This window comes from Monopterus albus, unplaced genomic scaffold (genome assembly GCF_001952655.1).
Source record: "Monopterus albus unplaced genomic scaffold, M_albus_1.0 scaffold36.1, whole genome shotgun sequence".
Taxonomy (NCBI): Eukaryota; Metazoa; Chordata; class Actinopteri; order Synbranchiformes; family Synbranchidae; genus Monopterus; species Monopterus albus.
The window spans coordinates 452,267-477,123 of record NW_018127916.1 but is presented as its reverse complement, the minus strand read 5'-3'; the positions used below and the strand labels follow the sequence as shown (position 1 = coordinate 477,123).

The window sequence follows — 24,857 nt, the reverse complement described above, 5'->3', positions numbered from 1 at the left end:
GCCCTGGAGCTTTACGTCTCTGACAAGCAGTCACCAGCCACATCGACCTGATCAGTGTTTGATTGTTGTGTCTTGTTGCTTTTCTTCTTTTGTCTCTCCTCTATCCACTCACCCCAACCGGTCGAGGCAGAAGGCCGCCCACCAAGAGCCGGGGTCTGTCGGAGGTTTCTTCCGTTAAAGGGAGTTTTTCCTCCCCACTGTCGCCAAGTGCTTGCTCAAGGGGGATTTGTTGGGTTTTCCCTATGTAATAATATTGATAACAGTAAGGTCTAGACCTTACTTTGTAAAGTGTCCTGAGATGACTTTTGTAATTTGGCGCTATACAAATAAAATTTGATTTGATTTGACTTGATTTATAGTCTAGACTGTCAGAAAATCAACTGGCATGAATGCCGGTATTCAAATGCTAAAGAATGACAAGAACATATTTCTGAGGCTGTGGCTACTTTCTACTGTAATGCACACTAGCTGACATAAAAAAAAACAACCCACAAAGGTTTGACCAGAAGAGTCTCAGTTGACCGACAGGTCTTTTCGACTAATGATTTGACGAGTTGACTTTCAGGGGCAGCCCCGCTGAGTATTGTATAAGAAAAGCCAAACCACAGTTTCTTGTCATGCTTTGCAGTTATAGGACATGTAAACAAGAAAGACAAGTTGTATACAAGCTGCTCTGGCAAAAATTAATGCTGTAGTGGAATATTTCAGTTGATATGAGCTCAGTGATATGAGAACAATGCTTTACTTTATATCATAATTACAGTAATTTGACATTAATTGTGATTAAACAGTTTGTTTAATTTATGCTAATCAAGGCAATCAGTCATCATTTCATTACTTGGTGTGTATGGTTGAATTAACTCAGTCTTTCAGCCAAGATACTCCAAGCCGGTCACAGTAGCATTTTAATCATTTAGAATGACTCACAGCCACTTCACTCCAAATCATTTCATCCATCCTAGCAACATCCAGCCTAAAACACACACACATGCAAACGGGATTCAACAAGGCTGGTTTAAGGGAGGAAAAATGCTGTTGGGGAAACCAGTGCACTTGTTTCCTGTGCTTCATGACAATAGTGATTAATGTCCAGGCTATAAGGCACTGTCACTAAAGGGCATATACTGCTGTACTCAAGGACTTGGCCATATCAATAAATGTCCTGTGTCCTTCAGTCACCACGTCCTCTTTCCCCTTAAACAATCTTGCCTCTGTGATACTGTGTCAGCTTTACTTACAGCACAACTGTCAGTCAGTGCTGTCGTGTAGAGAGCGGAGACAATGGAACCTTCAGGCTCCCTTTTCCTGCATTGTGTTATTGTGGGTCAACAGAGCATGTGTTTGCCTAGTGCTTTTTTTTGTTTGGGCCACGTTCAAGATTGTCTTTTTCAGAGGCGAGGAAAAACAAATTCAAAAGTAGGCTATCCCGTCCGCGAGGCTCATTTTCCCTGTCGTGAATTATGGCGACAATCACTGAAGATATAGGATTAGGCTGTGCATGTTTTATCAAGCTCAAGGAGCTGTGCAGAATGCAAAATAAGCTTGAACGAGAGTCAAGTTGTTTGATGAATTGAATTTTAACCTTTACATAAATTATATTCCTGTTGTTTTGAGCGGCTGTAGAAAGCGGGGGATTATGTGAAGGTAATACTTTTGTTACTATGCGTTTAGAACACCTTCAGTTAAAGAAAAATGCACTCACTACACTATTAAAATGTAGTCATGAGTCAGCTGAAAGATTTGCTGGAGGTTTAACCATGTTCATTTTCACTGGACTGCTTTTAAACATTTTATTTTTTACATAATTATAGTATATGTGCCTTTTTTGTCACTGTAACACACACATTGGGTTTTTATGGCTGATATCAGTGTTTGTCAGTTTATAGTCTAACAGTAGTTTTTAAATGTACATTATACATGTTACAAATAATTGCTGAAAATGTGAAAAGTCTTTGAAAGATGTGGAGCTGAAACTGTTTTTCATCATTTTTGAGCTCAGCTTTTTTTGGACAGGATGGGAAACATGGCTCAGCGATGCACTGGAGCCACCCTTAAAGTAACTCCGCAGTTCACAGGGCTCCACACTTGCCCTGTGCCTCAAAACGATGACGTATCTGGGAACTCATGAATGCTGAACATGATGGAGCAGGTCTGAATCAGCTGTAGTTAGTGGAGGGAGATGATGGCCACAGATGCACAGCGGACTGTGCAGCTGCTCTGCTGGGCAGATCATCACACCCACATCTACAGTTAACTATTAGCCTAACAAGCTCGGTATGGTTAACACATAAGTTGCAGTGGCCACTTTTCTGCAAGTTTATGCTCCTTTAGCAGGCGTATTGACAAATTACTCTTAAAGGCTTTTTATTGCATATACTTGAACAAGTGTGTTGTAAACTTCAGCAGTGTTTCACCATGAAATCTCAGCACCACGGTGGAGGAGCTGAGCACTGGCCTCGGTCGTACATCAACCCAGAGACGAGAAGCTTACACTATAAGCACCAAAACCATATTTTCCAGTCCGCTAATCTTGCTCACTGGTCTCTTCAAGCTACTGCGGTGTATTATTTTGCCTTAATACAGCCATGAGAACAGGTGATTGCATGTGGTTTCAGTCCCTGCACATGACATGCTTCTAGCGTTTCAGTATTGAAAATATTTGGATAGACAAGTGACAGTGGAGGGGAAAAAAAAACCAACAAGTTGTCATAGTATGGTGTTGCGCTACCAGAATGTATTTAATGCGTCTTGACACTGATTTGACTGTACAAGTGTCAGGACTCTACTGGAGGGATGAACACCATTCTTCCAGAAGATATTCCCTCATGTGGTGTTGTGATGATGGTTGTGGAGACGCCGTCCAACATCTCCCATAGGTGTACGAGTGGATTGAGCTTTGGTGAATGTGAAGGCCATAGTGTTCACATCATTATCATACTCATCACAGCATTCAGTGACCCCTCCCCCAACACACACACACACACACACTTATTTATTCAGGCTTTTCCTTAAATTGCTCACCCGTCTCTACTTTGTATATCCTAATATGATAATGAATATTTGTGCTAAGCTTGTGTCAGCTGTATGATTTATCAGATCTGCGTTTTGCATCTAAATCGATGTGAAATGAATATGCATGGAAATACAGCAGCTTGACCTACAATGGAGGAATAGACTGTAAATTTGGTGTTTTGTTTTAAACAGAGCTGTACAAAAGATGTTGTAAACACAGTCATTTCTATTTAGTTTTATTCTTGGTTTTTTGCTAATGTCAGTCTGCATCCTTTTGTCAGGATTAATTAATTCACGAATTGAAATTTTTATGCAGAGGAGTGTTACATATAAAATTTTTTTTTTTTTTTTTTAAACATCAGCCTAAGAAAATAAGTTGCCTTTTCAATATCTGTTGTTGGGTGTTTGCTCTGTAATTTACAAAAACATTTAATTCACCTGTCAGATGAGCCAATTGAGACAGCAGATAAACTAATAAACCTGTACTTTTTCAGATGTTTGATTGCAGGAAGCCTAAAGAGGTTTAAGGTGGAAAATAAATGACTTACTACCCTGAGATGATTTCTTAGAATTTTTTACCCAATTCAGGTTGCATATAAAGACGACTAAGAAGCTTTCAATTGCCAAATTAAAAAAGATACAGCAGTGAAAATATTAGCTAAAAGATGAAGAAAAATGGGCCCATTGAATTAAAAGGTAGCTTTTTTTTTGTTCTGACATATTGCATCACAGTTTAATGCTATAGTCTTCATTATGGGAAATGCACTAAGCACATTGCATAGAATAGACAATTCCTCATCACATATCAGATTTGATAATGTAGTATTAACATACTAAGGGTAATTCATTATGAATATATGACATAAGCAGTAAATAAAGAATAATGACTGTAATTAGATACAGTTCGGCAGGCTATGAGTTGAACACTGAGTTGATATCCACTTTTCCACTCCAGTGCTAAACCCATTTTATTAGTTCGTTGTCCAATGTGTGGTGGTGTTTTTTTTTTTTGCCACTCCTAAGTTAACACCCCGAGAGATCAGTCCCCTGGCTCTTTCCTTTGGGTTTAGAATGAGATTGATGTTCTGTTTGTTTCTCTCACACACTTGGACTGTCTCTCAGGGAGCTTTCTCTATGTGTAGAAAAAGCTTTAAAACAACATTGAAAGAGGGTGATTGCTATTTAACCACGCTACTAAAAAGACAGCTAAGCATTTTAGGTAGCATTGGGTTTACTCCAGGTGTTTAATTTATTAGATCTGAAAGCTTACTTTTGGGTGTTATGCTGTTTGTAGAGTAAAAATACAGTACAGGAATCTGTGTTAGTTTAAAAGTGACAAAGGCAGCTAGTGTGTAAATTTGGTGGTAGTTAATTTCAGAGGTTTCCAAGGGAGAAGATGTGCTGAGTTAGATGGTATTTGGAGCCTGAGCAGGATTTTTAGAGACTACCCTATCGATCCTGTTGACATGCTTCCCTTTGGGGAATGCAAATGTTTCTGTTCTTCAACACAAACATTCAAACCCTCCTGGTAGTGTAACCCTGATTAACTAGGGATTTGAATACCATGGCCTTTTCCTTTGACATTTTCATATTTCAAAAAGACGTTGTTACACACTTCCTCACCAAAGACGACTGAAGTATCTATTAGGTGGTGCCAGGAATCTGTGTGACAACCTGATCAACAGTTGAATCTGTTGTACATAAAAATTTAAATAAATAAAAAGCATCTTCCAGGTGATCCCTGGGTAATTTTAGTCATGCTGTTGTACAAATTCCTGTGTCTGCCTGACTGTCAAACCCTGGAGTGTGAGCTGAAGGTGTGACAGGTGGTGTATGTTATTGTCACAGCTAATCTAAACCTCCCAACACAAGTGTTTACCACAGCAGAGAGGAGACCTATCCCCAGGTAACCACTAATCACTCAGGGATTCCAGAGATCATCTGTCCCCGCACTTAACTGCCAGCGCGAGGCAGGTGGGAGCTAGCAACCACTCTGCCTCAGCAGCCTCCCATTTCTCATGACAGTTGTCTGCATCACTATAATGTAAAGTATTAAATGCCTTGAATAGGGTTTATGGCACCAATGACATTGAGCACCATCATGATAAAATGGAAGTTGCTTCTTGGGGGAGGGGGAAGTCTTCAAGTGTGTGAATATCATAATTGTCCCAACAATAGTAGATGAAAGTATTTAATTCAATAAAGAGGATTGAGAGAGCCTTCAGCTTAGCACTGGCAGGACACCCTTTTGCTATGATTCATTGTTCCTGTGTTTCTAAAGATAACAGATAATGCAGTAGTAAACTTGTTATCTTTGGGGTTTAGAAAATGAGAGATTTCAAGACAACACCTTGAACTGACTGAAAATGTAGCAGGTGTTTTTCCACTGTTGCTTTATAGACCCATTAATTGAAAAAATAATCTGCTGATAAAGTGTTACTTGCAGCCTTAGATTTGTGATTTATACAACAATATACCATAGGTTTTATCCTATTTAAAGGCTTATTCTGTTTATCACCATTAGTGCTGTAATCACACAGGCTTGCATCATCTACGGTATAAATGGATGAAAATGTGTCTGGGACTTGTTCTCATGACTGGGAACAGTGTTGGCGTGTTTGTTTTCGTGGACCAAAGTAGAGATCAACACAGCAGGTGCCTAATGACAGTAAATTCCTTCCTTTGGTTTTCTTTAGAAAATTAAAAATATTGTAATATATTATAATCAGTTAATTTAAAATATAACTGAGGTTTGAGTGGTCAGCTGTGTAAATCCCTCAATCTTTTAATACCTGATCAAACAAAGGCTTCTGTGACCCCGAATAAATGAACAGACTGGCAACAGTGCAGAGATTTTCTTAAGCTTTTGAGTGAACTTCGCCCTTTTAACCAGTCAGAAAAGGCCAAAGTCAGAAGTGGGAGCTCATGGCAGTCAATCAATATGCAATTCTGATCGTCCGCTCCTCTAGTCTTAGCTTCTAGAAGAAGCTGTCGTGGCTCTTAGCAAAGGTCATAGCAAGGTTCCTATTCCAGCATTAACTGGGGCAGTTATTGACGAGGATGTAGGCTTTTGGGTGCATCACAGAGCAGAAGTGTAGGGATTTGCATTCCAGTCTTATGCTGCTGCTTGATTTCCAGAGTTTACATAATGTAGCTTCAAAATTTTAAAAACTGCTTTGAGAATTTGCGATTCAGACAGTAATAAAACATGATCATAGCAATTATGGCATCAGCCATGTCTTTCAGGCAGTGTTTAAATCTGGATTTAAAGATGCAACAACTAGATGACTAATCTAGTAGTTGATAAAATGAATTTGCAACTATTTTGATGATTGAGTCTTTTTTTTTTTCTCCCCCTAAACAAAATATATTGATGAATATCTGTCAAAGTTTACTTGAGTGTAAGGTCTTGTCTTCATTTAAGAAACTGGAGTCAGGGAGTGTTTGACATTTTGGCCAGATAAATTACTTAAACAGTTATAAAAATAACTGCAAATAGATTTTCTGTCAATCAAGTAATTGATTAATTCAGTGAGTGTTTAAGCTCTAGTTGAATGTAATCTTGCCAGTAACTGGGATGTTCGGAACTGGAAGAATGAGTCGGGGGCTCGTATCTTTCATTGGCTGTTTTAAAGTGCCTTAGATTTTGTGTGTTAACTACGTATCTACTTATACTGTGAGGCATTTGTGTGGACAGCAAAGTAAGAATTTCATTGTACAGAGAAACATGTTTTCCTCACTGTGCATATGACAATAAACACTTGACCTTGAGTACTTAGAGTGAATATGCATGCAGCAACCTTCTGAGTTTGGTACAAATACAGTCGTGTGTTTTCTTAGACCAGCGTGTATCATGGCATAAGAACTGCAAACTCCACGTTTGCTTCACCACTCATTTGTGCTGTGGCTGCTTGATTGGAATCATTGCTTTGAGTCACAGCCATATACAGCTCAGCTGAGTGCTGATTTTCAGCCTGTTTGCTCCTGGTCTTCTGTGCATTGGATTTGTTTTTCTGCAACTTTGACAACACAAAGGTGACGAAGGCCAAGATGGCTTTAGTTTGTTGGATGGGAAGGTGCTGATTGTCTGTAGTTTGCTGACCAAAGTGGGATCTGTTTTCATTTCATAACATGACAACCACTGCCTGTATGATGCAAAGCCGAGTGTGAATGGAGAAGACGTGGTCTGAACAGATGTCCTTATTTGTTATGAGTTATATGTTGGCATAGATGATGGGACCTGTAATAGTTGTGTAATGCCTTTTTTGGCTAATTAGCCGCCATCCTTTCATGACATGCTTCTCAATTTCTTAAGCCTGAAGGAGCATTATCCTCTTGTTTGGACCACTGTGATTTATCTACGTATCCAGGATTTTAAGTGTGACATTTCCTGTTATCCCTCTCAATAACTTGTAAGTTAACCAGTAAACAGGTTTGATTTTATCAGAAAATGTGTGAAACTCTCAAATAAGATAAGGTGAACCTTTAGTCCCACAACAGGGAAATTCACAAGGCTGCAGCAATGAAGGGATAGAAACAAGGCACTCAGTGGTAAAAGTAACAGACAAGATATTATCAGTATAATAATAAAAACTAATATTGACATAATTGCACATGGGCCTACTGGGAGCAATGCACCTGTACTGTAATTGCACATGTGACTAAATTTAGTACTGTTGATAATTATGCGTTGCTTTTTTTTTTTTTTTTTTTTTTGACTTTGAAATGAATCATGATGTTTTTAGCAAAAAAAAAATAAAAGTCAGTTGCACACCAAAGCAATAGTGATTTTCATACTGGAAACTGAGAATACAGTAGCCGGGAGTGAGAAACATCATTAAAATTTTTAACATTTAGATTTATGTTGTTTTTTTGGTAGTGTGATAATATTGAAACAGCAGGCAATGAAAACATCATGACTACCGAGAATACCTACAGCTTCAGTGTGGATGACCTCTGCAGAAAAAATATCAATCAGTCAGTCTTTTTGGCACTTGTTTCCCTCATGTTGCAGTGAAAAATGTACTGTGGTCTACAAGGTCTGTGTGGTAGGTTTGTACAATATGCATGTGTCTCATTACTTATCTTTCCATCATGATTCTTGCAAAGTCAATGACAAAGAAATAAAGTGTGTGCATTAAACATTGCATACTAGCAGGTCGATTGAAGAGACTGTTACCGGAGTATCAAGTGCATTGCTTTTTTTTTTCATGGCTTTATTTATCCTTTCTAAATTCAGCCTTCAAGTATTGATTAGAGTCCAACATCAAAGAGCAGTTAAAGAGGAAGGGAGGAGGTCTTGACTGGTGTATGGCCCCGGGCAGGCATGGAGAGCCTGTTTGGAAGTGATGCATGCAAAGTCCTGGTGCAGTGCTATTATTACTGGCTAACACTGAGTCATTTGGCCAGCAAGCTACAGGTTAGGTATTTTTCAGCAGCAGGCAAATGGCTTCTAATAAAGCACATTTGATTCCACATTTTAAAAAATTTGATTTGCTGTTGAATTAGAGTAGGATTTTACAATAGTTTTATACATTCTTTACTCTAAAGCAGTTTGGTTAAACACATTTTCAAGTATCCCAAGCTGTGCTCAAATCACTGTCCTTGTCATATCAGTGTCGTACCTTTTTTTTTTTTAGTTGAGATGGACCCATTTACATTGCCAGCAATCAACCGTCACCATTCATGAACACTAAAAATTTGTGAGGAATGTTATGTATCCACCAGAGGCAGCAGAATTTATTTCAAAATCAATAACTAGACAATTCACGCAGGGCTGCAAACCATGTCCTGAGGAATGACCTCATAAGCTCTTAGCACTTAAGCGATCCAACTGCGACATATTGAAAACTGAAAACCCCACTTTACACAGTAAATTTTCCTGACAGTGTCAGAGCCGTTATGTACAGTCCCACCGCTGTGTGTGGTGACATGTTTGAGGATTGTTTATTGTGCCTGTGAAGAGAACAAGCTATAGCTGCTCTAGTAGAGGTCAAAAGCCCTGAATTTAGTTTCATCTTGTTAATGGTTTTCATCAGAGCCCCTGATGCACTCAATCAGTGAGCGCTCCAGCCATTTAATGCACTTAATACACTGCATCAGCATTGCTGTAGTAGCACATTCAAGAGCAAATTGACACAATTCAGATTTACTGCATAATTTCACCGTTTCTGACGAGTAGCATTTTGTTGTACACTCAGCCTGTACGTGAGGAGCCATGTTAAAGATTTTTTTTTTCTTCCCCCTACAGGAAGTTATGCAGTTTTTGATTCATAAGAGTCAGTTTTGGTCAGACAACAGAACAGTAGTTCTTTACCGGCTTCTTATGAATAGAAAATAAATGCCAGGATGTGTGGGTGTTTTTTTCTTTTTTGTTCAAAGAAGACTGAACACACTGGAGACTTTCATCTAGACCTTTTTGCCCACATGTTCCAAGTCTGACGTTTGATGTACTGTTTCTCACTGGTTCCCTATAGGAGAACAGAGTAACACATCACAGCGCTCAAGCCTCATCACCTCTGATGTCTGTAATAGTATAGTACAGACTATATGAATCCTCACACTATACCTTTTATAAAGAGCAGAAATGCAGGTTTCCGAACTGTGAGTGGGTTGAAAGTTGGCGACACATTTGGATTTGATGACCTTATCCACTTTTCACCATATAAGTCTAGAGAACAGTCTGTAGAGCAAGTGTGGCACAATGAGAAAACAGAGTATGCCTCCTTCGCCCTTCCTCCTATTCTGCTTGCTTTGTTGTTCTGGTTCCCTAATGAAACACAAAGGATGTCTTCTGTTTGGGAGGAGGTCCAGGGCTGTAATGTGCACACAATAACTAAGTTTGTATACATGTTTTGTTTGGGGTTTTTTTTTTTTTGGCTGAGCTTCTGGACTTGGAGTTAGTCTTGAGTTTCTGTCAATTGATTATTTCTGTTTGTCTTTATAGTGAAATATAAAGTGTATTTTAGGTTTTCAGCACCCTGCACAGCATCAGCATCTCAACTCAGGGTGCAGTAGCACTTCCTGTCAATTAACATGATGAACAAAAAATGCAGACAGGTCTTGACATGCTCATACTTGCAAAAGAAAAAAAAATTAAGACCAGGTGTCAAGGGAATATTTTAAATTAGTTTTTTGAAATTTTTATCTTAATTTCTTTTTTCTTCATTGAGTCAGTGAAGGAACAATTTTAACCCTGGACTAATGGGATTAATTTTACTATAATATGGCTACATTTCCTTTGGCCCAAGGGTGCTGATGTCCTCTTTGCTGAAATTGCTTATTTGCTTTTAGCTGTGTTGGTCTAAATATCTGCATTGGGATTTGCCTTGTTGTTTTATTATTTCTGAACCTGATGTTTCAGCCCTAAGGCTCTGCTCCCTCTGTGCCGTATCTTTGGCTGATCTTGGCAGTTCTTATGTTCCCGAGGTCCTTGGTGTGACTTGAACACTTCCAGGGAAATCTAGCTACACCGCCCACTTCCCAAGAAATGAGAAACACATGCACTGTCAAGATTAAGCTCCACTCGCCCCTTGTGCTACGCTCCTGTGCTTCACAGCGAGACCCCCGACCTTGTTTTATCACTGCCTTGTGCTGATAACCAGAAACAGCTTCAGACTGGACAGGCTGAGCTTGTTGTTGCTATTTTAAATTAAAATGAGCACATTTCAAATGTATGTGTTTGTCATAAATATATCTGTTAGTAATTCCTCAAATCAGAAAGCTGAGCAGATGTCCTTACATTTGGCAGTTTGCTCTATGCATTGCAGATGAGATTGCACAGACAGCAGCTGCCTCCCTCACTATGCACATTTGCTCTGCATATACATAGCAATTTTCCATCAAGAGCTTGCCCTTTATACACTCACAATGCCTGCGAAAAACACATCTTAACTCCTGCTTAGTTTGAATTCAGACAGAAAAATGCAAAAGTTGTTTAGATTGTAGTTAGTCTAATTAGTAAATGTAACAATATGGCTAATTTAAAAAAAAAACTAGCTAAGAAAATAGAGATGGGTGAGGTGAGGTGTTTCCTTCTCCCTTAACAACTACTGTCAAAGTGTCTGTGACTGCATGAATGTAAAGCAGCACAACAGTGGAGTAGACTGTGAAAAATATAACAGTGACTGACGTGTTGGAAAAATATCCACTTTATTCAACCACACGATTCCGCTCTGATTCTGAAGGCATATGAAGGTGATGTGGCGAAACATGCTGTTGAATAAAGTACATCCTCTAGAGGGAACTTGGTGTTGTCGAGTTATTTTGTCATTTGGTGTTTCTGAACACCTGACTGGTGAAGTCGTGCAAGAACCTACTAGTTTATATTTCTGAAAGTGAGCCAAGTTGACTTTTCTTTGATAAATATTTTAAATAAACAGAACTTTTGTCAGTGATAATAGGTTTTAACAACATAAAGTAACACCAGTGCTGTGTGGCTACAAGGGAATTGAGCTCTTTCACTGCCATGTGTCATCCTCAGTTTAAAACTAAAGTGCTCATAAGGGTTTGTGAAAATGCTGCTCAGGAGAATAGTATGATTATCATACTTCCTTCTTTATAAGTTGGTCTGTCTTTTTTTTTCCCCTCCTTGAAACCAGCAATGAACTAAGCCTACTAACAAGTATTGTTTTGGGTTGCCAAAGCCTGATTTAGCACAGTCCTCTGTGCCATGAAGCTGAATTTTTGTCCAAAAACTGTAAAAACCCATCTTTGAGCCACCTCATTGTCCCTTTGTGACATGTTCCCTCATTACCATGGGAACATGGGCACTGTGGTTTATTTGGAGCCAATCCAACATACGCCATCCTGCTTCAGTAATTACTCTGAATGCATATGGCTGAAAATGGTCCCTTGAAACACTAAAAACATTGTTATAGTACCCTGCTGTTTTTAGCAATTTGTTTAGCCCTTTTTGAAAAGTAATGGTACAGTAGTGACCTTAAATATTTCTGCCTCTGGTAAGGAAAGCCTTGTGATGAACTAACACAGTATTGGTTTTGCTTGTTTCATGAGATTGTTAGAAACAGAGCCCATGGCATGCTCATTTCCAGCCATTTATTGTTTAATCTTGGGTACCTCTAGATTACCTTTGCACCCATCTTAACTCCAAATGGTCTGTAATTATTTCAGAATGATAAAACCTGAGAGAGCCTCCCCCTGAAAAAGAGAGGATAGTTTGTGAACGCGCACAACTCCTGTTGCCGGTTTCATGTCGAACGTGGACAGTAGGGTGAACAGCAACAGCATTGATTAATATGAATTTCTCCTCCATAGATGGGTAAACAATGGTATATGTACCGATGAAAAGAGATTTGTAACTCTAAAAGTGGTAATTGAGAAACCCCATATTTTAACTGGCATAATGCAGACGTAACTTTCTCAGCCTTAACAGTGATTCTCTCTAACATTACAGAAACTACACATTAACAGACATGCAATGTGTTTATTAAAAAAAAAAACAAAAAAAAACAACAACACAGTTTTACCGTTAAGTCCCACCAAGCCATGGAAACATCACTCTCTTTCAAGTAACTCCAAGGTCAGTAAATCTAACCGGTGGCTGCTGAGCCTTCCCCCACACGACCACATAGTCCCAAAGTAGTGAAATTAATTCCACATCCTCTGGTCACAGTGTAGCCACAGGAAGTAAAATATATCCACTAAACCAGGCACGGTCAAAAAAAATTCCGCTTTTACAATGGCAGCAGCAGATGTCAGGCAAGCTCACATGAACGTGCAACAGCCTGGAGTTTATGACCATTCAAGGAACTCCTTAAACTATCACTTACTGCTTTATTTTGTTAGGGGAAAAAGGAATTTGAGACATGTATAAACTGAGCTGCTTCTGCATAGAAGTACTAGAACATACATACACCTCATTTTAACACTGAAGATAAGTCAGAAAATGAGGAAAAGCATGCATTGGGCTTTTTAATAACAAAGAAAATAGAATGCTGACATGTTAATCCATTAAAGCCCAATGCTGTCACTGAGAATAGCTACAAATAATTAGATGGCTCTTCATCTAGCCTACCTAATTATTTATTTTTAATTAGTTATTATATGTGACCAACTGGTGCTGTAGCGGTATGTGTGGAATCAGGTGGTGGTGATCTGACAAGCTGGGGAGGAAGCTAACATCCCAGACTTGACTATCCCCATAGCGCGTGGCTTTGCTAGTAATTTAAAATAGGGGCAAGTGAAAATTGTGGAAAAAAATGGACTTGGTGTTGCATTTTTACACCCATTGTTTTATGTATAGTGGTGTATTTTTCTATTTTCAGCTATGTAAATAAGCCACAAATGGCAATATGTGACTTTTCCTGTTTAGTGAGTTCACGTGAAATGCATCTAAATGGAATCACATTTTATAGCATATGATGCTGTTTGAGTGTGTTGATGGAAAAACCAACCACTTTTACTCTTTTGAGAAAAAGAGTGAATGTTTGCACGCATGCATTTTTTGTTTAAGGGTTACAGTGCAGTTATTTCTATTTTTGTTTTTTCCCCTATGTAAAGAAAATTACAAAAGAAATCTATCAGCTGAGTTTTGGACTACATGAGGCTTGAGGCAACTTGCTGCATAAATTCCTTCACAACAGCACCTAATGTAGGATTTTAGAGATGTATTCTCCTTGTAGATGGTAGAATTCACACCTTCACTCTGCTATCACTCTTTGTTTGCCCAAATTATATGGACATTGTAACGCAAGATGCTTTTGATTGCCTAATCCATCTCTTAATAATCCTCCTGGTGACAATGACGTGCCGGCCTGGTCGTCTTCACATACCTGATGATAACATTGGCGATGAGATTGATATTTTACCTCCGGCCCCTACTGACAAATGCGAGTTAAACGCTCCTGTGGCTGTTGTTAGGCTGCTGTTTTTCAAGAGCTCTCAGGGGTTTGTGCCTTGTTGTTGAGTGTGATATTATGGAACAAATAGCAGGGCTTAATGGTAGCGTAGATGATTTAACTGCCCTCAGGGCAATGAAAAAGGAGAAATGATTTTCAAGCCTATACCTAGACACTGTATGAGGTACTGTTCTCTAGGTGTTTTAAAGCCTTTTGTTTCATCTAAGCTTCTTAAAAATACTTGGATGTAAAGTTTCACAATAGGTAAATGTAAAAATACCTTTAAGGCCCAACATCTCATAGTGGTTAGCCTACATATTTGTTATTCACGTGTTTTCTGAATGTAAGATGTATGTTGAGTGTCTCCTTCGGGCCCAGTGCCAACTGTGGCTTCTGCCCTGTTCTGTCAAAGATGCTGTGGCTTTAATCCTTCGCCCGCAGGGGACGGCTGACGTGGATGACTGTAAACTGTTGACATGGTGCTGTCTCCTGTGCTCTCAGATCAAAGATGTTGCAGCCCTCTTGTTTCACACCCTGCCTTCAAATATGCTCCAAGTCTCTACCACAGACACCCCATCCCTTTGTTTCACACCTTATGTCAACCCATGTTTTCCCCATAGTGAACTGATACAACTGATAATAACAAAGCAGCCATTTATGACACTGCCCATATAGCGTCTGTGACCTCCCTCCAAGCAATGAATTTGATTTGAAAAGCGGTAAGTAGCTCATGCTAGAGTGGAGTGAAGATAGTAATGCTCTGACTTTAAATGCAAGGAAAGACTTTGCTTGATATAGTTTTTTAATTAATCCACGGTTAATGATGCAACTATTAGTAAGAGCTGAGCTTGTCTTAAGTGGTTAAGGGGCGGGGAGTGTGTGTGTGTGTGTGTGTGTGTGTGTGTGTGTGTGTGTGTGTGTGTGGTGTAGATGCTGATCAAGCCAACTACAGTACAACTCACTTGTCTAATGGTGGTTTTAGCTTCTGCAGTCCAGGGAGTTGTGCTATTGTTCTAAAGTTGTCTTTAATCTCATGAGTATGATAACAAGTGGGTTATGTAGTAGTTGTCATGGTTGCAGTGTCATGATACTGCACTACATGTATTTGTACAATAAGAGCATGGAAATTCTGTCATGCCATGGAGATTTTTTAAAGTGTTGTTATTCTTATGGGGAAATCCATGTAACAAGCATAATGTGAAAATGTATCATTTAGCAGATAATCCTGTACAGTGTCTTTACAGTAAATATTGTTTGTATATTATAACTAGGGTTGGTTATGAACAGGTTCCAAATTTTCAAGAATTGTGGATTTGTTAAGACACGTGCATTTTGGTTTGTAACTGTTACATATTTCAGTCATACTCCACTTCTGTTTACTTCCTGGACCTCGCTAAAGTACAGCATAGCTTCACAAAAAATATAGGATAAAGGCACAGCAACACCCACAGTAAGGATATTTTGTGCAAGAAGTTAGCACCTCTAGCATGGCAAAGCTTTTACTCTACACACTGTGAATCTGAACTAATGCAATGTGTTTGTGTTGCGATCTCCCAGCCACCGTAACGCCCCAGGTACAGCTCATCTTAACATTAAAACATTTATTTAAATGGTTTTGTTTTATAATTGGTTTTGATAATTCTTTATAAGAGTAATATTTATTTTTATTATTGAAGGGAAACAGACACCTTTGTGTCACATTTCACTGATTATTAGCCTAAATGTACCAAGAGAGGCAATTATTATTTTTTTTTTTATTCTTCAAAAAATATTGTAACTGAAATGTGGAATCAGTAAGAACTGTAATCGATAATTGGAATGGGTATTGATAAAATTCAAATGATATGCAACCTAATTAGTGTTTTTACTTGTGTTCTAAGTGGTGACACTTTCTTGCTGGTAGAGATCTGTTGCTAGTGGTGTCTTAGAATGAATGGATCTTCAGACCAACCAGTATTGGCCAAAATGTCTCCAAATCTTGAATGCCACAGTGGGTTTTGACAGCTTAAAGCAACACAGAACACTCTTGTTTTTCTTTTGCACCTGATTGACAATGGCTTCAATCAGACATTTTCTTCTCCAATGACACAAGCTGCATCCGTTGTGAAGCATGTTTGCCCCAATGAGTTTGACTGGGACTACATGCTTTAGGGAGCGTGCGTGCTCAAGGACAATTTGTGCTCCAAGCATTTATTGTAATTCTGTTGACAGTGTTGGATTTCTTTTGGGCAATTTGCCCTAAGAAGTTAAAGAGTCATTTGTGCCCAGAAGACATGGGACTGATTGTCTACACGCCTGGCAACGCAGGCTGTCTGCATTTTACTAAATCAAATTTCCACATAGGAGCTTAGTGGAGAAGCTGTTGTTTCAGTATTACATCCATGCATATATTGACTGCCCAGTCTTTATTTGTTTGTTTGTCCTTCTCAGGCCAGCTGCTACTGCTGCAAAGGTTTTGAGTGATAATAGCTGTAAGAGACCAGGAAGAATCATAAAGGTTCTAGGAGAAGCTCCTCTTGTTGTCTGCGGATTGTTGATGACAATGATCATTATCACCCATTAAGGCTTTGTGCCAAATGATGGCACCTGGGCTGAAAGCAAGGGGATTTTTTTCCCCCTTTGGTACACATCACATAATCATTACTGTTGCTCCTGCTTCTGTTTTCACTGTGAGGCTAAGAAGTCCAGTCATTTGTCAGTGGAGCAGGTGAGTAGAGGGACCGAAAGATACTAGGTAAAAGTTACCGTTGTTAAAGAAAGTTGGTCGTTGCCACCTATGGGGGTTGTAGTCTTGGCTGAGAGTAGCTGCTGTTTGGAACAAGATATTTGTGTAAATTATCTTCATTGCCAATTTTCATTTCAAGCCCACCCCACAAATTATTCCTACAAAATTTTCACAGGCAACATCAGTATGGTTGCAGGCTTAGCTTAGCCAAAAATCTCTCCCATTAGGTTTCTCAAGGTCCAGAATGATGGCACTAGGTGTTGCTTGAAATCTGTATCACAATATTAATGTCAATTAGGGTGTAAATTTCAGGCCATTTTCTTAACAGATAGTCGCCCATGTTAACTGGTTAATCGTTAACAATGTATGAAATACATAATTCCCATAAAACTGGCTTAACTATTGATGTGATCTCTTTTGGCTGTAAAATCTGACTAGATATGGGAGCTTAAAGTATAAATGAAGTAAATGCCAAGTAACTTGAATTACAAATTAAACAACACAAAAAAATGAATTAGCATCTACAGCGGTGCTCTTGGCGGTCTGACACTGCTCCCCAGCCTGTGTTAACTGAGCCTCACACCAGACAGCCACCAGACAACAGCTCAGTAGAAACTTCACACTACAGTGTTCATCAACACAACTGCCACAGTGAGAACACAAAATCACATTGCCACTTGTTTCTTTCTTAGATGGAAAGAAGGTGTTTGTTTTAGTTTGTGCGGCCTCTATGGGTGGTCAGCAAACGATGTGTAACTCCATTAAGCAGTAGGAGTCACCACCTCTCGGTAGGGATGTAAATCACCACTCTCATCACGATACAATCCTATGTTGATTCTGTTCACCAATACTTAAAAATATGCCACAATGCAATTTTTGATTCGATTCAGGGCCCTGCAGATGATAGCGAGTGATATCTGCCCATTTCATAGTTACAGTATATTGTTAAAAATGTATTGAGCTCCTTTGTTCACTTTCAAGTGCTATTTAACTACAAATAAGGACCAATGATGACCTTCCAATTCAAGACTCAACTTTTTTTGAGACCACAAATATTTACATTCACACATACAAAAAAACTGGAAAAAATGTGTGCCTACATTGCAGTGGGAGTTCTGTTTAAAATTCAACAGTCGCACTTAATGTTATGTGTGTCCTTTCGTATTCCAGACTACATACTCATGACTAGTTTCTGACTGGGAGAGTTGACTTGCGTATCTATGTATTTTCTTGGCTGCTACAGGTCAAGGCCAATTCTCATATGAAGCGTTTTGTCACTTGCCCTTCTCATGCAACAGATAAAACTCTTATCTTTCAAATGTGTCCGTCCACACCGACTCAGGTGTGTGTGTGTGTGCGTGTGGACGTGTTTTCCCTGCTACGTGGGGACTTCTTCCTGACTCCATACCAACTCACGAGGACCCATTTCACGGTGGGGACCTAAATTGAGGTCCCCATGGGCAAGAAATTGAATTTTAGGGTGGCAACATGGTTTAGGGTTAGGATGAGGTTAGGGTTAGGTTAAGGTTAGGGTCAGGGTTAGGGTTAGGCAAGTAGTGGTTCTGGTTAAGGTTAGGGTTAGTCTACAGGAAATGCATGTAAGTCAATGTAGTCCCCATGGACTACAAAACACACTGTGTGTGTGTGTGTGTGTGTGTGTGTGTGTGTGTGTGTGTGAGAGAGAGATGTGTCACCCCCGGAATCCCCAATTTTCTACGCTTAAAATTCTCTCTGGTGCATTTAACAAACCGCAATCCCCACCGACCATTTGTCCGGCCACTGTCTTGCTGATAGAGGAACAGCTATTCTGATGACAGTGATGAGGCATGGAAGTTTGAGTCAGTGTGGACTGAATGGATCAACTGCTTCAGTAGCTTATGCGCTGCTTACGTCTCACTTTTAGTGTGAATTCCTAGTTTCAGAATGCTAGCTGCACTACCTGCCACTTGTTGTCCAGTTTGAAAAGAACAGTGCTTCACCGGAAATGCATACGTATATGGCGGACTTTCAAAATAAAAACACATAAAACATCGATGTTTACATTTTGCATCAATGTCATCAGAGTGTGGGGTGTTTGATGGATCGTTACCTGTTGGTCTAACCAGGTTCTACAGCACTTACTTTGTTTAGTCACTTAAAGTATTAACAGCAGTTAGTCAATCGATTAATCATTGACATCCCTAGTATCTATACTGTACGTCATGACAAAGCACAAAGTACACATGATACGGGCAAATGTTCATTGCAGTGATCTTTGTTCCACCGTTTGGCATTGTATCAAACAAAATCTTCATGTAAAACAAGACCTTAAGGAACAAATGTCTTTTCTTCAGTTTTGTAGACTGAAAATATTATGTTCACATCATCATGACATGGGTTTGCTGAAAGATTCCATTGAATTATCATCAAACCCTGGGAGATGGGCCAAGTCTGCTGAATGCATTACTCAGCAATCCATCACCCTGACCCTATACTCTGACACATTTCCTTCTTCATTAGCACAAATATTTTCATCAGATGTAAATCTTGTCCTCTTAAAGACGATCTGAATTTCTATAATGGACTTTGTATTCATTAGACAAAAATTGAAGAGTATATTTTGTTACTGTGACACATAAAAATTGTTTTTGCCATCTTTTGACATCAGCCATATGCACTTAGTTTGAATAAGCTGTCATTGTATTTGTTTAAGATGTAAATGAAATTTTTCTTCCCCTGTGGATTTTCTGACCTCTATCTCTGCCTCCTACAGTTGCATCGGGTGGCCACCTTCACCGTGCTGGAGAAGGGCATCATGGGAACATAGGAATAATGAGGGCAAGGAGGGCAGCCGGTGACCCCTACTGGTCCTATTCAGGTGAGCTCTCATTTGTGTGCTGACCGGAGCCCTCAGTAGGAGGGGAAATGCATTTCTTTGACTTGCTCACCTCTATTCTACCTTGCTGATAATTTTCTTATTTTTATCTGCCATTTTGCCAGTAACCCCTATTCCCTTTTCTCTGTTGTAGCCAGATGGGTTGAATTAGGCATTTAGTTTTCATATAATAGTATACCTGGACTGTGTGTTTTCATTGCTCTAAATAACTGTAATTATACTAATGCACTGGAGTGATAAAAGCACTGACATACACCAAAGTGAGTTGCTGTTCAGATTATGTTTTAGCCAACTGTGATTAACCACAAAAAACAAGTCGACTTAGTCAAATTAATTTATTGTTGCGTTTGTATCAGGCATGTAAATTGTGCACATTGAAATGAGTAAGGATGAATTCAGGTGTATGTAATTTAATGACACAGTACACTGTGAAAGCTGATGGTTAGAGACCTCTAACCCATGGAATAAGGGAAGCTGCTTTAGACTGTGGTTTAGTGGTGCGGTTGACAGGTCTCTTCAGCAGACAGACTTTCATTTGTTTTGAAGTGTACAGTTTTTCAGTGTAGTCGGCTTAGCTGTATGTGTGAACGTTTAATTGCCCCCACCCCCCCACCCCATTACTGCTAATATGTATGCTTTTAATGCCAAAGTAAGAGCTTCTGGGAATCTAGGCCTGCCTCCTCCTCTAATTTCTCAGCCGTCAACCTTAACAAAATGAGAAGATGAACAGATATGGCAGCCCACAGTCAGATGTATGCTCTAAGGATGACTCATTATGTGCACCTTTATGCTTGTAAATATTCTCAGAGCAGTGTGTTTGTATATTTGAGTGATGAAGTTTCCAAGTCTTTGAGAGAAAACTAATTGAGCAAAACAGATATAATATTTATTATTGCATGTCCAAAGTAGATTTTTTTTTTTAACAGACTGTCAAAGATGTATATTTTGTTTGTGTAGTATATACAGCAATTAACATTTAACTCTGCACTATCAGAGGTTATCAGACAACCAGCATGTTGGTATTAGAAATTTACTTCCTTTTGAGAGTTTTGCCAGTTTTCTCAATACTCAAAACAACTGTTCACAGATTTCTTGTCGCCAATGTTTCTCAACATGTTCAGCCAGGTGTATGCAGCACAGGAGAGGAGGTTTTGGCAGGGAAAAGTTCAGATAAGCTAAGATATTTTTATTTCAGAGCACAGCTTCACATGCATCTGTACACATTCACACCCTAGTGCAAACACAGCCCTCTATTGGTCATTCAGCAGCTCCAGTGGGACATCAGGGTTATGTGCTTTGATCGAGGGCACCCCACTAGAAAAGCTCAGGAAGGGAGGAGCAGTAAGTAAAATTATATTTACAGGTTCCAAGGTCTGACAACACTACATAGCAAATAACTAGCTTGGTTCCTCTGCTGTCATAGCGCATTGCAGCTTGGAAAATTATTTTACTGATGGAATATTTTGTCTTTGGCACCACTGTTGTGAGCCCAGAATCCCATGGTTTTAGACGAGAAAATTGTGCAAACAGTGAAAAATGAACTGTGCTTACTTTAGACTCCAGTTTGTTTGGTATTCGTGTCACTCCTCATGGTGGTCTTCGTCTCCCCCAGTTGTCTAGCAGAGGCAGTGAACGTGGGTCTGCTTTGACTATCCAAGCATGAGTTCCTTTTCACCATCTGCAAGGTGTGTGGAACTCATTAAGGGGCTCCTAGTCATTTTAAACGGAAACCTTCAAGATACTGTCACCTTTATTCACCTAAATTTCTTATTGATTTTCGTAAAATATAACTGCTGTACACATGATCAGACTGCAACTTCAAAATTACCCTGTACCAGCCAGGATTTTATTTTTTTTTTTTAATGTAGAATGGCAGTAAGCCAAGTAGGCATGAAGACTTAGAACATTGTTATACATCTATGAGTGCATAAAGTCACTCATAGCAGCCAAGTTGATAAAAGCTGATGCGCCTCCTCTCTTGATCAGTTTAGTTTCTAAACTTGATATGAACATATCTACTGCATTCTTTGTCAACTAAGCCCAAGTCCAGGCTCCAGCAGGACCCGATTGCATCTTGTTCATTTTCTAAATGAGATGTCAGGCTCCAGTTGGATTTGGCACATTTACTTAGCTGTCTGAAAATTTAGAACCATAAGTTCATAAGCTTATTGTTTTTCTTTGTTACTTGACAAACTGTCATGTATGGCTTTATAAACAGTATGAGCTGCAGGCTGTTTTAATACTTTGTATTTTGTAATGTTCTGGGAAAGTTCAGCTTTGTTTTTGTGTACAGAGTGGTACTCTTGCTTAGCCAGAGGCAGACTGGTTATTATGGGAAGATTGGATCTCAATGTTTAAAATTTTTTTATTTTTTTTATTTTTATATAAAGGCAGGGTTGATTAAAAATGAAACAACATCCTGTTTGGAACTGGCTGACATGAGTGGATTTTGGACATTCGATGCAGGCCTGTGCAGAGCGCTAATTCCTACCAGTGACGGCAGCTGGCTGATTGTACTAAGAAAAAGGGCAGCATTGAGGAACACAGAAATGTCCATTGCTTTGGAAAGGTAATTAGTGGCTAAGGCTGTGAATGGGGAACAGACAAGCGTGCCTTAGCAGCTAAATGGTTATTAAGGGCATTTGCTCTGTGCAAGTGAGTGTAAAAAAAAAAAAAAAAAAAATTTGCACACACAGTAGGGTTTGCCTGAAGCTGGAGGGTACTGGTGCAAGACAGACTTGTAGTTCTATGAGCTATATACATAACATATACTGTAGAGACGAGCGCATTATCCATTGTTTCACACAGACTTTCCACACCCACTACTCTGGGAGGGTGCTGTGTAGATGTGGAACAATATCCGCCTCAGAAACTGGAGCAATAGCAAATGAAATTGAGTAACATTGTAGAAAGTTTCTTAAGAACGTAATATTGCCCACATCAGGTTTTTCACTTGAAAAAGAGTAAAGGTACAGTGCATGTTGGAATAATGATCAGAAAATAAATATTGTACTTTTTCCTAAGTTTCTATATGTGATAAACAACAGTGGTTTGAGTTTTTATATTATGTAATACTAATGTTATCACTGTCAAAATAGATTCTGTATTTTTCATGATAAAGATAGCTAAGCCTTTGTATGTCACACATTAGTCCCATGCATTGAGGAAAGAGGCACACAGTGCAATCAGAGGTCTTATCACTCCATGTCATGTCACCTTTCTGTGTGCGTTGGTTATGAGCCTCGAAACCCACACCCTGAAATTTGATTAAAAGGTAAGGTGTGCGCGCGTGTGTGCACTCGTGCATGTGTGTGTGAAGGCATTTTTCATAAGAGGAATGATATCATACTCACCATAAGGCTCCCACAGGAACAGGGCTATGCATCATTTTCCCCCTTTTTATATCTCTGCAGGTTTTCACATCTTCTCTATTAGTTTCTCTGGCTTTCCTTTAGTGGTACAGTAGTTGTATGTTTTAGAGCAATATAGGCAGTAGTTTGCTTTTGATTGCACTCTTGTTGATTTATTGTTCTAGTTTAATTACAGCACAACAGTTGGAGTACCTTAATGTGCATTTGCAAAAGTATTATGCTTTATCCCCTGTAACAGTGAGTAAAATGAAAAAAACAAAAAGGAAAAAAAAAGAAAAATAACAGAATTAGATGTAGAGAAATATAGATTAACACCCTGAAGATAACCGTTGATTTTCATTTTCACTGCATGATGAGATTTTGTCAAGTCCCTGGATGAACTCGCATGTCATTCCAGACTGCTATGAAGCTGTTTAATGAGAAGATGCATGTTCACGCTGTGCTCACTGTCACAACTTATGATTTTAGTTATAAAAATAAAAAATAACTGTGCATATTTGGGAAAATTAAAGATGCAGTAAGGTGCACATGCTACTGCAGCCCAATCCTTCAAATATGGTCCCTCTAAAAATGAATAATGTATGTATTAAAGTTCTGCATCTCAGTGATTTTCACGTTTATAATTTAGCACAGTGCTTCATATGGGTAAAGCACCTATTGTCTGTTTCATACATCAGTGGTGAAGTTTGGATGGAAGCCACCCAGACAAGCTGATGTAGCCACTGAAAGAGCCTGCGATTGTCTGATATGTGTGGATTATATTTCCCCTCAGCTTGACTCTTTTATTCCACTTCACTGAGGTTGCCTGTGATCATTAGCAATCTTTCCACTCATGTCTCACATAATGAAGTGTCATTTTCAATCAATTGCTATGTTGATCCAACTTAATTAGTACTTTAGAGGATACAAAACAAGATTAGGTAACTCACTGTTCTTGATTGCCAGGGCTGTTTGTTTTGGCTTTGAATTAACCCTCAATTCTATTGCTGCATACCCTATTTTTAGCTTCTGATTTTATTTCTTCACCACTTCAGATTTGTCACATTTTTCTCTTAAATCGCTGGTTAAAAATGTAGCTTCAGGCAGTGATCAAGTATCCCCAGCTTTTAAGATAAACTTGTCAATCTTGAATTATTCTGTAGGGCTAAAACGATCCAGTTAATAAAAATCTTTTTAAGAACACACCGTTATTTGAACAAATGCATAGAATTTTCAAGCAGGGTTTCTGGCTTGATTTTTAAAATGCGACTACGCCTCTCAGATTGGTTAGGTTTGACAGGTTAAACCCTGTGATTCATATAACCTTAAATTGGCTGGGTGCTTGTGATGGCAGTGCACTTTGTCTCTTGTGACTTGACACCCCCCCTACAAAGACTGGAGGGAAAAGAGCAAGGCTGTGTTGTCATGGAGCCCAACAGGAACTCTGCCTCCTGGAGGAAACTAATGGAAAGGATTGCTCCCTGTAGACCTACATGTATGAGAAGCACTTAACTTTAATGCAAAGCTTGCAGACTACACAACTGCACATGTAATAATGGAGGTTAAAGTATGGGACGTTACATACAGGCATCCAGGGACACACTCCTCAGGGGGGACAAGAAAAGCACTTTTTTTTGGTTTGATCGGGAAGATGGAAGCTTTTGTGAAAATTAATTCTGAGAACTTGCCATGCTCCTATTGAGGAAATTTGATCTGATTCATTGTAAATAATGATATTTTGGTCTATATTGCCTCAAAACAATCAAGTAATGTATATTAAAACTATTGTGGGAATGGTTTTGTATCATTGGTCATGACGCACAGTTTCTGTTGTCAAAATTAACACTACAAAGCGATTGTTAAATCAGATTTCTGAAAGAACAAATCCCTGGAATGGCACCTGAATATCACAAATGAATTTAATTTCCAATTATCGTGCAGTCCTATGACATTATCAGCTGGGCAATATGTGATGTGACAGTAACTATGATCATTTTCAGAAGGGGGTGTACTAAATTAATGCCCCCCCCCCCTTT

The 24,857-nt window shown here is 39.1% G+C and overlaps 1 protein-coding gene across 2 annotated transcripts in view; it reads left to right on the top strand.

Annotated features, from left to right (window-relative positions):
- LOC109958951 (receptor-type tyrosine-protein phosphatase gamma-like) overlaps nucleotides 1–24,857 on the top strand; it is a 111,126-nt gene that overhangs the window by 13,157 nt on the left and 73,112 nt on the right. For both annotated transcript variants that reach the window (XM_020597947.1, XM_020597948.1), the window contains one exon: nucleotides 19,349–19,453. In XM_020597947.1, the coding sequence (XP_020453603.1) occupies nucleotides 19,349–19,453 (105 nt within the window). The remainder of the gene's footprint in view (nucleotides 1–19,348; nucleotides 19,454–24,857) is intronic.